Source organism: Salvia hispanica, chromosome 6 (assembly GCF_029641045.1).
Source record: "Salvia hispanica isolate PSC_SH4W2 chromosome 6, Shi_PSC_v1, whole genome shotgun sequence".
In the NCBI taxonomy this organism is placed as follows: Eukaryota; Viridiplantae; Streptophyta; class Magnoliopsida; order Lamiales; family Lamiaceae; genus Salvia; species Salvia hispanica.
Window position 1 is genome coordinate 35634205 of NC_142697.1, and position 12811 is coordinate 35647015.

Here is a 12811-nt window from a genome sequence, read left to right on the forward strand (position 1 = left end):
CCATATTGATGACCCATGCCCATTGTTCCTACATGGCATCACCATTTAGGCCCACCAACAAAGGTGTATTCATTATTTCTTGTTTGTTGGGCCTAGAAAATTAGTTGACAGCCAGATATGATGGAAGCCCATTTTCTTTTATTTAGCGTTCACACCCAAATTTTGCCTCCTCTTTTCCCTTTCTTCCACTATCGAATTAAGTTTTGTAAGTTAGTTCTACTCCTTTTTATTGGAAAATCAAAGTTTTAAAATTTTCATATTTCTATTTAAGTTTATAATTTCTGTATATTCGTGTTAAACATTAATCTAATGGAGTATAACTCTGTTAAAAGACTAAGCACATTTAAAATATTGTCATCGATTGCTAAGAAAAAAAGATGCAAGGAAAATAAATTGGTGAAATTTTTTTGACGACAAATATAATACTTTTAGTGTATGACACTTTGTAGTTAGAGTACCTTTCTTCGTAATATTGTCATTTTTAGGTCAATTGAAAAACTTATAAGTGAAGTACACATGTAGGCAGGAGAAAAACTAGTATAGAAAGAAAATTCTGGAAAGCTAATAATAACTACAAGATCGTAATTGAATGATCAACTAACAATCCATTACTATAAATGAGGTAATTTGCTAAGTTATATTGATAAAAATACATTAACTTTAGTTTTATCTCTTACCTCAAGAGTTAACAACCTCTAATTCAATACATTTGTCCACAAAAATAGACTATTTTTTCTATTTTTCACTGTCCATTAAAATTAGACCAATCTAAATATGGAAACTTTTTAACAAATACTAATCCTATACATCATTCTAAATGTGGACTCAACAATCCATAAACAATACTTTCACCACCTTTTCTCTACCTCTTTCTTACTTAACCAATAATTACGCATTAAAACCAATGTTTTTTAGTGGACGGAGGTAGTATATCTTTTCACAATGGTCATCTATAAACGAAGATTTGTGAGGTTTCCTATGAATGGTGGGATGGTGCCCGAAAGCATGTAGTCTGTCAAGCCTAAAGCTTGGAGGTTGACAAGAGAAGCTATCAACTCCACTGAGCTCATTGCGAATCAAATTCAAGTAATTAAGATTTATGCGTTGTGATAGGTTTGTTGGAATCCCGCCTCCAAAAGATTTGTTACTAAACTCAATCGCTTGAAGCCTTCTAAGACGACCAATCTCCTGAGGGATTGGGCTGCTGAAGGTGTTGTTTTGCAAGTCGATGATTCTGAGGAAAGAGAGGTTACATATGTGAGGTGAGAGCGATCCAACAAGGCCTTGAGAATGAAGAAATAAGGAGACTACTCTGCCTGGATGCCTTTTATTGCAGTAGACGCCATTCCACCTGAAAAAATGTGTCGTTTCGTTCCATGATGTCAAAGCATGCAGTGGATCGCCGTGTATGGAATTCTTGAAGGCCAAAAGAGCTTCGAGATCAGTATGGTTGTATGAATGTGAAGAAGGAATGGTGGTCAAGAGGATGAAGAGAATAAGGAAGGGAGTTGAGATAACATGTTTTGTATTGGTTTTTTAGTGTCTTCAAGTAGTTGAATAGTTTTGCTAGCTTGGCTTAATTTATAGAAAGATAATATACCCACCAATTTTACGTTATTTTCTTAGTAAGATGGTTATAAAAATAATTGTATTATGGTTATAAAAATAATTGTATTAATAAACATCAAGGTGCATCTGGATTTAATATGCACAAAATAAATTATCGTGTGTGTGAATAAGGGAGAGATATGTAAAGAATACTAGACCTCTCTGTATTTATATAATCGTGCATTTCGTGAGCCAATATGACAAAAATCAACAAACTAAAAAAATTTCAGCCATAAAATCAAAAAGCCATCGTCCATTTCATGACCATATGACAAAAAATTTAAGCTAATAATAACTACAAGATCGTAACTGAATGATCAACTAACAATCCATTACTATATATTAGGTAATTTGCTAAGTTATATTGATAAAAATACATTAACTTTAGTTTTATCTCTTACCTCAAGAGTTAACAACCTCTAATTCAATACAACATTTGTCCACAAAAATATGCAACCTCACTGAGCATCACGCAACTCCCCAAAGAAGAAGGAATGGTTCCGGATAATCTGTTGTGGGACATGTCCATGATTCCAAGATTTCTCAAAGCCCCATCTTCTAATGGAATAGTACCAGTCAGAATGTTGTGAGATAGGTCTAGAGCAATGCCTATAGAGGAAAGCTTAACAATCTCGGGAGGTATTGAACCACTGAGATTGTTATATGAAAGATATAACAAAGACAAGTTGGTACAATTGGCAAGACTTTGAGGTATACTCCCAGAAAGATTGTTTAATCCTAAGTAGAGCTTGTTCAACAAAGTCAAGTTGCCTAATGAAAATGGCATCTCATGTGTCATTCTATTTTTAAGGAGACTGATTTCTTGCAACTTATGAAGTTTTCCAATGGAGGGAGGAATTGGACCTTTTAGATTATTAGTATGAGCTGATAAAAGAGTGAGACTAATGAGGTTTCCTATACTAGATGGAATGCTTCCACTTAACAGATTTTTATGGAGGTTTAAGAAGGACAAGTGATTAGACAGATTTCCAATGGAATCTGGCAACGAACCAGTGAAATGGTTTTGATACAACGACAAACTTTTAAGGTTGGTGCAGTTTGTCAGAGATGATAAAATATTACCTATATCTCCATTTAAACGGTTATTTCCAGTTGAAAGATATTGAAGAGCTGAAAACCTAGTTAAATGTATCATATTTCCGGTGAAACTGTTATCAGTTACTTGTATGCTTTCAATTAGGGAAGAGTTAGATAGCGAAGCTAGAAGCACTCCACTGAAATTATTAGAATTCAAATAAAGGTGCCTCAACTTGGGAAGTGTAGAGCTTATGTCGACAGGTATGTTTCCATGGAGTCGATTGAAATCAAATCCGAAAATCTCGACACTTGAAAGATTGTAGAGGCCTAATGGAATAGAACCAGTTAGATTATTGTCACTCATATTTAGCAGAAACAATTTTTAAGCTGAGCGAGTGACTGGGGAATCTCTCCTACGAAGCCACAGGATCCTAACGACAATAGGGATAGATCTGTAAGGTTTCCTAGGAATGGTGAGATAGTCCCCAAAAGCATGTTATCTGACAAGCCTAAAGCTCGGAGGTTGGCAAGAGAAGCTATCTCATGGATTATGCCTCCGGTGAGCTCATTGTCAATCAAATTCAGGGAATAAAGATTTCTGCATAGTGAAAGGTTTGTTGGAATCCCACCTCCAAAAGAATTGTTAGTAAAGTTGATTTTTCCAAGCCTTCTGAGGCGGCCAATCTCCTGAAGGATTGGGCCACTGACGGTGTTGTTTCACAAGTTGATGGTACGGAGAAAAGAGAGGTTACCTATGTGAGGCGAGAGAGATCCCGCAAGGCCTTGAGAGTGCAAAGAAACAGAGACGACTCTGTTTGGATGCCTTTTGCTGCAGGAGACGCCATTCCACCGGCAGAAATGTGTCGTTTCGTTCCATGAGCTCAAAGCATGCAGTGGATCGTCGTGTATGGAATTCTTGAATGCCAGAAGAGCTTCAAGATCAGTATGGTTGTTTGAATGTGAAGAAGGAATCGTGGTGAGGAGGATGAAGAGCATTAGAGTAATACTGAAAAGTTTTTCCATGTTTTTTTTTGAGTTTCAAGTGGTAGAATAGTTTTGCTAGCTTGGTTTAATATAGGGACCATCTACTCTATTTTTCAAAACCAAAGATTGGTTCATAGTTGTAGGCTTTCACAAAATTTTCAACGTAAAGAAGTTTGGTTCTTACTACACTTTCCACAGAACAACGTCGGCTCTTTTTCTTTTTTCTTTTTATTAAGAATGCTTTTACAATCAAATAGTAGTAATTAGCTGTAACACACATAGATATAATTAGATTAAAGTCTAAAATTGATCTTGTACATGTTTAAAAAAACTTTAAGGTCTTACACATTAAGTTACTTTGCTTATGGTTTCAATTTTTTTTTCCATATTTAATGGTTCCATAAAAAATCTATTTAGTCCTACACATTTTAAAGTCTAGGTAGGTCAGAACCGATATCGGTGTATTTCATGAATACTAAAAGAGCTTCAAATGATGAAAGGTGTTGCCATGGAATATTGGTAGTAGAATGGTTTTGCTAGTTTTGATTTAATTGTAGATCATCTCCTCAATTTCCCAAACCAAAAGTTGTGTTCATACTTGAAGAAACTTGATGGAATTTAGTTTATGGTCTACTTTGGACTTGGTTATTCCATCTTTAATTTATTCATTTTGGCACCTTCAACATAGTCAATGATAAGACTATACTTTTCTCTATTTAAATCAAATGGACAAGCCATTGAGTTGGGTTGTTGAACCTTTTTAGGTTCATATGCACCTTACTTAAAGAAATGTATATTCTCTGAGTTAAGATCGAAAGAGACAAACTATATAAATCCAAAAGTCATTTTTCCAAGCATATTCGTAGAAAACATGTTGAAGAGTTCAATCATTGTAAAACCATCCAAAACATGCATCCATAAAAGTTAATTTCTTTATATATTAATTCGTTGTATAAAAGTCGAAAGAGCAAACTCTACGCTACAAATTGTAGTATCATTTTTTTTTCCAATGGGAATCCGAGAAATTTAATTTTGTACAAGTCGTCTGATCAATAAATTTTGTACTCCCTCCGTTCCCTCATAGTTGAGGCGAAACTTTTCGGCACGGAGTTTAAGAAATGAATGTTGAGTTTGTTAAATAAATAGATAAAAAAATAAGAAAGAGAAAAAGGTAGAGAGAATAAAGTAAAAAGTGAATAAAGTAAGAGAGAGTAAAGTAAGAAAGAGAAAAAAGTTACTATAAATGGAAATGACTCAACTATAAGGGAACTTTCCGAAATAGAAAAATGACTCAACTATGAAGGTACGGAGGGAGTACACAATATGTTGAGGCATATGTTCGAAAAATTGATCACAAAATAGACGACAAGATAGCTTTTTTTTTCACATATTTATTCTTCAAAAAACTCATGACAAAATAGAATTAAGAATGCAAGTACTCAACTGCAGATGCAATATCAATACCAATATAGTTACAAGGGTCAGTTTTACCTCAAATTTTATTATCTTAATATTATTAATATATTACTCCCTACATTCTAATTACTATATAATACCACCTCTATCATGAAAATTTACTTTGTAGTTGATAGAGAGCAAAAATTATATGGTCTGAACATACCAAATGACAATATGACATTATGTCATTATGTGTTCCACTAATGATTCCTTGATAAGTGGAATTATAGAGGATCCTCTTCTACCCGGAGGTTTAAACTAATACATTCACTTTTTTATAAATAAAATATCCATTATTGTAAAATTTGGAAACTATCCAAAATATAGGAGCTCCTTGCGCAATTAAAATATAGATCAAAGATGATTAGACCACTGATTTTTTGCTCCATTTCAAGAAGCATTTAAGATATAGGGTGATGACAGTTCATCAAATCTTAAATGAGGTGCAATGTTATTTTAACACTCACTCGACTTTTGACAATTATTCATTTTATAATCATCTATATATTTTATGTATACATATATGATTGTCCAAATTGGCATAGTTTCCATAATTTACAATAATACCTTTTTCTATAGAGAAATTTAATATATTTCCATAATTTATGCATCTAATTGGAATGTAGTTGGAAGTAAGACTTTATATATGTTTCCACATGTCAAAATTTCATTAGTAAGATATACCACGTCACTTTGCCACTTTAATATGGCATGACTAGGGAATTTTTTCTCGTTTTGCTATGTCTTTTTGGTGTCTTCAAGTAGTAAGAATAGTTTTTCTAGCTTGGTTTCTTTCATACTCAACTTTTCAAAACCAAAAATTTGTATTCATACTTGAAGGAACTTGATGGAAATTATGACAATATAGCTTTTTCCGTATTTATTCCTCTAAAAACTCATCACAAAAAAGATGAAAATAACCAAAAGTTTTGAAATACATGTAATCTAAGAGCAAGCCTCAATGAAATCGAGGACTTGTAACTGAATAGGATCCCAAGCATACGTAAATTCCACAAATTCACCACTATATAGAGGATTCAGTGTCTTCACGAGGCAATGACCGTCTTCATCAATAGAGATGACGGGAGGTTTGACCTCGATACTTGGTAAAAATTTTGGACACGTCAATTTCAAGAGAGTTAACGTGCACGCGCATTGGTTGGAGACCTTGACTTTCCACTCAGGTTTCGACTCGATTGACCGTCCTGTCGGGATTTGCTCGATCTTCACCGAATCCGTTAGGCATGTATTTGCCATTGAAACTTCAAACAAACCAACGCAGAGAATTGCTACGAAGCAAATGAACTTCGACATTGTATGATTTAGTAAGGGATGAGAATAGTCAATTTGGTTGTGGATGTTGTAATATTGCTGTCCATTGTATTTATACTACAAATTATTAATCCAATCCTAGAAAATATTAATATCTGCGTTATAATATAAAATTTAAGTGTGTCAATAATGGATATTGATTGTCAATCGGCTAGAATCATGTAAATTGAGTACAATAATATACTCCCTTCGTTCCATAGTAATGGCGACGTTTCTTTTCGGCACGAAGATTAAAAAAAATTATGTTAGGTGAGTTAAGTAAAGGGAGAGTAAAGTGGAAAATGAAAAAGGTAGAGAGATGAAGAGAAAATAAAGTAAGAGAGAGTAAAGTAAGTGTGAAAATATGTGTTGACTTTTACTAAAAAAGGAAATGACTCTATTACTATGGAAAGTACCAAAATGGCAAAATGATTTTATTACTATGGAAAGGTGGGTATGAGATTTCAAAAATCATCAAAAAGTGCTCTCAAAATTAAGTTATAAATTCCTAAATCGTCTGAGAGTGTAAAAGAAAGAAAGATGGACTATTCAAATCATGTGATTTTATTTATAAAAATATGCATCTAGAATAAGAAAAGGACATTCGTTTTATAAGGCTAATTTGCATTCCTACATGGAAGGTGTATAATCTTCAGTGGTATTAATAAGAGTTATTTGAGTTTATTTATGTAGCCCATTTTATGGCTCTAGGCCCATCGCGGCTTGCCAAGCCCCGCAGTGAATTAATTAGTTTTTCCAATTAATTCATCAGCTGAAGGGATGGTTTAGCATCCCAATTAATTAAATAAAAATTTCTTGATTCTTATCTTAGTGCTAGCTCATCTTATACTTAATTATCTTGTGCAATCTTAACATGTGTTCAAACCAGCACATTAGAAGATATAATCGGGAGATGGGTGTCCTAAATTACAATGTCATTACAATAGTTTTATATTACTGGAAGATGGGTGTCCCAAATAACCATGCCATAGCTATGTTTCTCAATTTGCAATGCCATGACCTCTAGTCTTCTAATTTATTTTATTTAAAATTTGTTGTCATTATATTGATGTGGAAATTCTAATTTTCATCATGTTTGAACACAATTTTGGTTTTGGAAAATTGAGTACATGATATTTCCGTTAATTAGGTTGGATATTTTGTGTAGTTTGTAATTGTAGCCTTGGGTTAAAGTAGACTTAGAATATTAGGTACGTATGAAATTCTAAGTCCAAAGTAGACTATACTTGTTGAAAATTAAGTTTACGTAATTTCCATCCAGTATGAACACAATTTTTTAGTTTTGGGATATTCAGTACATGAGCTGTCATTATGTGGAATTATAGCTTAGAAGTTGAAGTGGATTAGTAATGAAATTTTTGTAGTATACTTGAAGCAATTTCTGATTTGCAGTAAAAATTATGTTGAAACTTTTTCATACAGTACTTATACCGATGAAGTTAAGTAGACTTAAAAGATCGGGAAATTGAGTATAATTGAATAAAATTAACTGTTACTAATAAGAATAAAATTTCTGGTTTGGAAAATTGAGTACGTGATCTTTCTATTAATTGTATCGAAAAATTAAGTGAGTTATAGCTCGAGTTAAAGTATACCTGAGAAGATGAATTAGTTATGAAATTCCATGTCCAAATTAGTAGACTACACTTGAACAAAATAAAGTGAACATGACCGAATCAAAGTAAACTATACCTAGGGGTGGGTAGGTAAGGTATACCTTACCGAAACCATCATACCGTATACTTTATCGTAAATACGGTATGCGAAAAAGTCATACATTTACCTTATCAAAGTTTTCGGTATACCGAACTTCGGTATACCTTATTTTCGGTATGACAAATTTCCATACCGATACCGTACCTCATTTTCGGTATACCGTACCGAAGTTTGGTATACCTTACTTTTGCGGTATACCTGACTTTCAACATCAATTAAAATAGAAAATTAGAGTTTTTAAAATATTATTTATAATTTATAATTTTAAAAATAAATTAAATATAATGTATTCATAATTATATTTATATTTCACCATAGATTTTATAATTTAAAAATATATAAAATATATTTTATATATAATTGTGTTTATATTTTTGTGGTATATACCTTAATTTACGGTATATACCGAATTTCGGTATGCAGCGGTATACCGCGGTATTTGAAAATTCATACCGTTACCTTACCGGAATCTTTCGGTAAGGTATCATACCATACCGAAAGTCACGGTATACCGAAAATTCGGTATTTTTGATATTTTTTCAGTACGATAAGACCGGTATTTCGGTATTTTTCCCCAGCCCTAACTATACCTGTAGAAAATTCAGTGCACTAGACAAAGTTAACGTCGAGTATACGTCAGAAAATAAGTGCAAAAGTTCCACGAAAAACATGTTTTGGTTTTGGAAAATTGAGTAAACGAACTTTCTATTTAAAGCAAGCTGAATAAACTATTCAACTACTTGAAGACACCAAAAAACCATGGCAAAACATGTAATCTCAACTCCCTTCCTTATTCAATTCCTCCTCTTCATCCTACTCACCACCATTCCCTCTTCACATTCCAACAACCATACTAATCTTGAAGCTCTTTTGGCTTTCAAGAAACAAATACACGATGATCTGCTTTGAGCTCATGGAACGAAACAACGCATTTTTGCCGGTGGAATGGCGTCTCATGCAGCAAAAGGCATCCAAGCAGAGTCGTCTCTCTTTCTCTGCGGTCTCAAGGCATTGTTGGATCGCTCTCGCCTCACATAGGTAACCTCTCCTTCCTCAGAATCATCAACTTGCAAAACAATACCTTCAACGGCCCAATCCCTCATGAGATTGGTCGTCTTAGAAGGCTTCAAGTGATAGAGTTTAGTAACAATTCTTTCGGAGGCAAGATCCCAACAATCTTATCACAGTGCACCAATCTTTATAAACTGAATTTGATTGACAATGAGCTCACTGGAGGCATAGTCCCCGAGATAGCTTCTCTTGTCAGCCTCCAACATTTAGGCTTGTCAAGAAACATGCTTTTGGGGATTATCCCATCATTCCTAGGAAACCTCACAAATCTATCCCAACTTTCGTTGCGAGATTGTGGCTTGCAAGGAGAGATTCCGGAGTCGCTTTCTCAGCTTAGAAGATTGTGGTTGCTAGTTGTGGGTGGCAATTATCTAACTGGCTCTATCCCATTAGCCCTTTATAATCTTTCAAGTGTTGAGTTTTTCGTATTTGGTTACAATAAACTCCATGTGAAGACACCTGCTGAGGTAGGCTCTCTTCCTAAGTTGTCGCACCTTAGTCTATCCAATAATCATTTCACTGGTGTGCTTCCAGCTTCACTATCGAACTCTTCCATGATTGTAAATTTAAATCTAAATAGTAACAATTTCAATGGAAATATGATCGATTTAAAGAAGCTTTCATCTCTTGAAGTGCTTGTGGTTGACTATAACCGTTTGAATGGAGATATAGGTAGTATTGTATCATCCCTCACAAACTGCACCAACCTTAAGATTTTGTCATTGGGTGATAACCATTTCACTGGTTCATTGCCAGATTCCATTGGCAATCTTTCTAATCACTTGTTTGCTCTATCCATTATAGAAAATCAGTTAAGTGGAAGCATTCCATCTTGTATTGGAAACCTTGTTGGTCTCACTCTTTTATCAACTAGTATCAATAATCTAAGAGGTCCAGTTCCTTCCTCCATTGGGAAACTTTCTAAGTTGCAAGAACTCTATCTCTATAAGAATAGACTGGCAAATGAGATCCCATTCTCATTAGGCAACTTGACTTTGTTTAACTTTCTCAACTTGGGACGAAACAATCTTTCTGGTAGTATACCGCAAAGTCTTGGAAACTGTAGCAACTTGTCATTTTTAGATCTTTCAGATAACAATCTCAGTGGCTCAATACCTTCCGAAATCATTAAGCTTTCCTCCATTTCCCTTGCACTCAACCTATCTTGCAACAGCTTCACGGGTACTATTCCATCAGAAGTAGGGACTTTGAAAAATCTTGGAATCATGGACTTGTCCAACAACAGATTATCTGGAACCATCCCACCTTCTTTGGGGAGTTGTGTGATGCTCATCTTGCTTCACCTAGGGACAAATTCTTTTCAAGGTGAGATACCTGATAGTCTGAGGGCTTTGAGAGGTTTAGAATTTTTGGATCTTTCGCAGAATAATCTTTCTGGGATAATTCCAAGATTTCTGGTTGAGTTTCACTTGATACCTGGTAGCTTGTTGTATATCAACATTTCTTTCAATGAGTTGCAAGGTGAAGTCCCAACTCTCGGAGTTTTCCAAAATGAAAGTGCAATCTCACTTGAAGGAAACCAAGACTTGTGCGGAGGTATTGCAACGCTAAACCTTCCTCCTTGTCCATCATCACAAAAACCCAACTACAAAGGCTTAGGGAAAATCTTGATCCCAACTATTGCCGGGGCCTTATGCCTAGCACTTGCAGTGTGCTTATGTGTGATCATAATCTACAAGCGGCGTGCACATCTAGATGTTGGAACCCCCTGACATTCCAAGGGCCAGACTTTTTGAGGCTATCTTACGGAGATCTCTTGAGTGCCACAAATGGATTCTCGCAGACGAATCTAGTTGGTGCAGGTAGATTTGGATCTGTGTATAAAGCAACCATCAATGATGATGATGATGAGCAGACGGATGTGGCAGTAAAGGTTCTTAATCTTAACATAAGAGGAGCTTCTAAGAGTCTGGTATCAGAATGCAATGCATTGAAAGGCAGACGACACAGAAACTTGCTCAAGATTGTGAGTGTATGTGATAGCACTGATTTTCAAGGGAATGATTTTAAGGCGTTGGTGTATGAATTTATGGCCAACGGAAGCCTCGAGAATTGGCTGCATTGCGATCCATTGAATGAAGGGTTTAGAGCTCTAAGTGCTATTCAGAGACTGAATATTGCTATTGATATTGCATATGCAGTTGAGTATTTGCATTGTGGTACTGACTCCACAGTTATTCACGGAGATTTGAAGCCGAGTAACATTCTCTTGGATCAAGCCATGGTCGCCAAAGTTGGCGATTTCGGATTAGCCAAAATCATATCAAGCATTTCACATAATATGTCATCCACAGAAGGAAGCCGTTCATCTGCAATCAAGGGTACCATAGGCTATATCGCTCCAGGTTAACTTTATCTTTATCTCTATCTGTATACGTGTGCATTATAATTTGCGTGATGTTTTATCAACACGAGGGGATGTATACAGCTACGGAATTCTTCTGCTTGAGTTGTTCACAAACAGAAGACCTACCGGTGATGCCTTTGAGGGGTAGCAAAATCTCCAGGAGTTCGTCAGCAACGCTTTACCAAACCGTGTATTTGAAGTGGTGGATCCGTATCTGCATCAACAGGTGAACGAAGGTGACAAGTATTGGGGTTGCATGGTTTCGATTTTGAGTATTGCACTGAGATGCTCACTTGAACTTCCCAGAGATCGTACCCCGATGGGAGAGGTTGTTAATCAACTGCAAAAGATAAGGAATGTTTTTTCTTGAAGACAGGCGCGGCAGAAATGTCGCTTCCTATCAACGTTAAAACAGATCAATGGCGGACATAGTTAGGCAAAGAGATCGTTCTATTGTTGTTAATCTTGAGAACCTTTGTAATAACGAAAGAGATTTGTGAGAATAGTATAGATTATGCAATTTTCGTCCGTAGAACGAAAATGGAAAGATAGACGTGTTTTTGGGGTATAGAATGAGTAATTTCATCGAAGTAAACAAGATGATTAGACAAGAAATCAAGTTAAGTCCACTACTGTCATTATGTAGGACCAACCAAACAAGACTATTCCACTCACCCAAAATGTACTCCAGTTATATCCCTAAAAATGAAGTGTGGACTTGAAATAATTAACTTCTACCTCTGTCTATGAATAATAGACTTAATTTGACTTGACATGAATTACTATAAAATAAATCAAAAAATATGGGAAAATGTAGGTCCTATCTTTATATATTAATTTTATAATAAAATGTAAATAAAATAAAATCAGTGGAATGTAAGTTTATTACCAACAATAGTGTATTGATGAGGAAATTCTAATTTCCATCAAGTATGTACACCATTTTGGTTTTGGAAGATTGAGCACATGATCTTTCAGTTAATTAGGTTGAAGATTTTGTGAAGTTTATAATTGTAGCCTTGAAGTTAAAGTAGAATAAATAATTACTCCCTCCGTTTATGAAATTTTGTCACATTTTTCTATTTCACCTTTTACCATTTTCGATAATGGACCACATATTCCACTAACTCATTCAAACTCACATTTTATTATAAAACTAATATATAAAAGTAAGACTCACTCTCCACTAACTTTTTTAACTCATTTTCCATTGCATTTCTTAAAATTCATGCCTGG

The 12811-nt window shown here is 34.8% G+C and overlaps 1 protein-coding gene and 2 pseudogenes across 1 annotated transcript; 1 reads left to right on the forward strand and 2 right to left on the reverse strand.

Moving 5' to 3' along the window:
• Positions 1–1858: 1858 nt before the first annotated feature.
• Positions 1859–3669, reverse strand: LOC125206736 (uncharacterized; annotated as a pseudogene).
• Positions 3670–6033: 2364 nt separating this feature from the next.
• Positions 6034–6402, reverse strand: LOC125206737 (uncharacterized). Its single transcript, XM_048105973.1, has one exon. The coding sequence runs from the start codon at positions 6400–6402 to the stop codon at positions 6034–6036; it is 369 nt and encodes a 122-aa protein (XP_047961930.1).
• Positions 6403–8895: 2493 nt separating this feature from the next.
• On the forward strand, positions 8896–12120 carry LOC125206738 (uncharacterized; annotated as a pseudogene).
• The last annotated feature ends 691 nt before the right edge of the window (positions 12121–12811 follow it).

What these genes read in the sequence shown, in the direction of transcription:
- LOC125206737 (XM_048105973.1), bottom strand. Translation starts at nt 6,402, where the DNA reads ATGTCGAAGTTCATTTGCTTCGTAGCAATTCTCTGCGTTGGTTTGTTT.